Source organism: Fulmarus glacialis, unplaced genomic scaffold (genome assembly GCF_000690835.1).
Source record: "Fulmarus glacialis isolate BGI_N327 unplaced genomic scaffold, ASM69083v1 scaffold28101, whole genome shotgun sequence".
NCBI classification, from domain to species: Eukaryota; Metazoa; Chordata; class Aves; order Procellariiformes; family Procellariidae; genus Fulmarus; species Fulmarus glacialis.
The window spans coordinates 2,604-3,257 of NW_009191298.1; the positions used below are offsets into that span (position 1 = coordinate 2,604).

At 56.0% G+C, this 654-nt stretch overlaps 1 protein-coding gene across 1 annotated transcript in view; it reads right to left on the minus strand.

Moving 5' to 3' along the window:
• The window catches only part of LOC104083238 (peptidyl-prolyl cis-trans isomerase FKBP10-like), a gene marked incomplete at its 3' end in the record, with an annotated part of 2,628 nt that extends 2,257 nt beyond the window's left edge, over window positions 1-371 (minus strand). Inside the window, exons 1-2 of the mRNA XM_009586654.1 lie at window positions 315-371; window positions 24-102 (exon numbers count right to left, since the gene is read on the minus strand). Coding sequence (XP_009584949.1) covers window positions 24-102; window positions 315-371 — 136 coding nt within the window. The remainder of the gene's footprint in view (window positions 1-23; window positions 103-314) is intronic.
• Window positions 372-654: the final 283 nt, after the last annotated feature.

Consider the following 654-nt stretch of genomic DNA (forward strand, 5'->3'; position numbering starts at 1 on the left):
GGGGGCAGAGCGGGGCGACGGGCCTGCCCCCTCCTCGAGGGTGCGGGTCACCCACTGCAGCCGCGGGTCCCTGTGCTGCAGGCAGAGCCCGCAGCTCATGCCCTACAGCAAACAGAGATTGATCCTGACAGGATCAATCCTGCACTGCCTGGAGTGGAGCTGCCTCCTGTGGCACCGGTCAGGGCTCAGGCCTGAGCCTGCACGCCCAGCACCCTTGGACACAGGGCAATGCGGATCCAATCCTCTGGATGCAAAGGAGGCGGGTGATGCTTTCAGCTGGGATGGAACCCGTCATCACCATCCCCAGATCTCACCCGGGGAGCTGGGCTGGAGGCCGGCAGCTCCCGGACTTTCTGCTGCTTCCAAATCATTTCGCATATGGCACATTTGGAGCTTTATGCAGCACGGAGGAAAGAAGACATCCCAGGCCTCATTTTTAAACTGGAAATTTGTTTTTATTTTTAAATCTTAAAATACTCCAAGAAGCAACTGGGGCCATTTCAGATAAATTGAAATCCTTCATCCCCTTTAATATGCAGCTGATGCTTTCTCCTGGCAGCACGCTGCAGTCATCAGGACAAGGAATTATTTTAGCAGCAAATGTCCCCAGGCTCCCACTGTGTCTGGGGCTCGCAGCAGCAGTGGCAGCACATG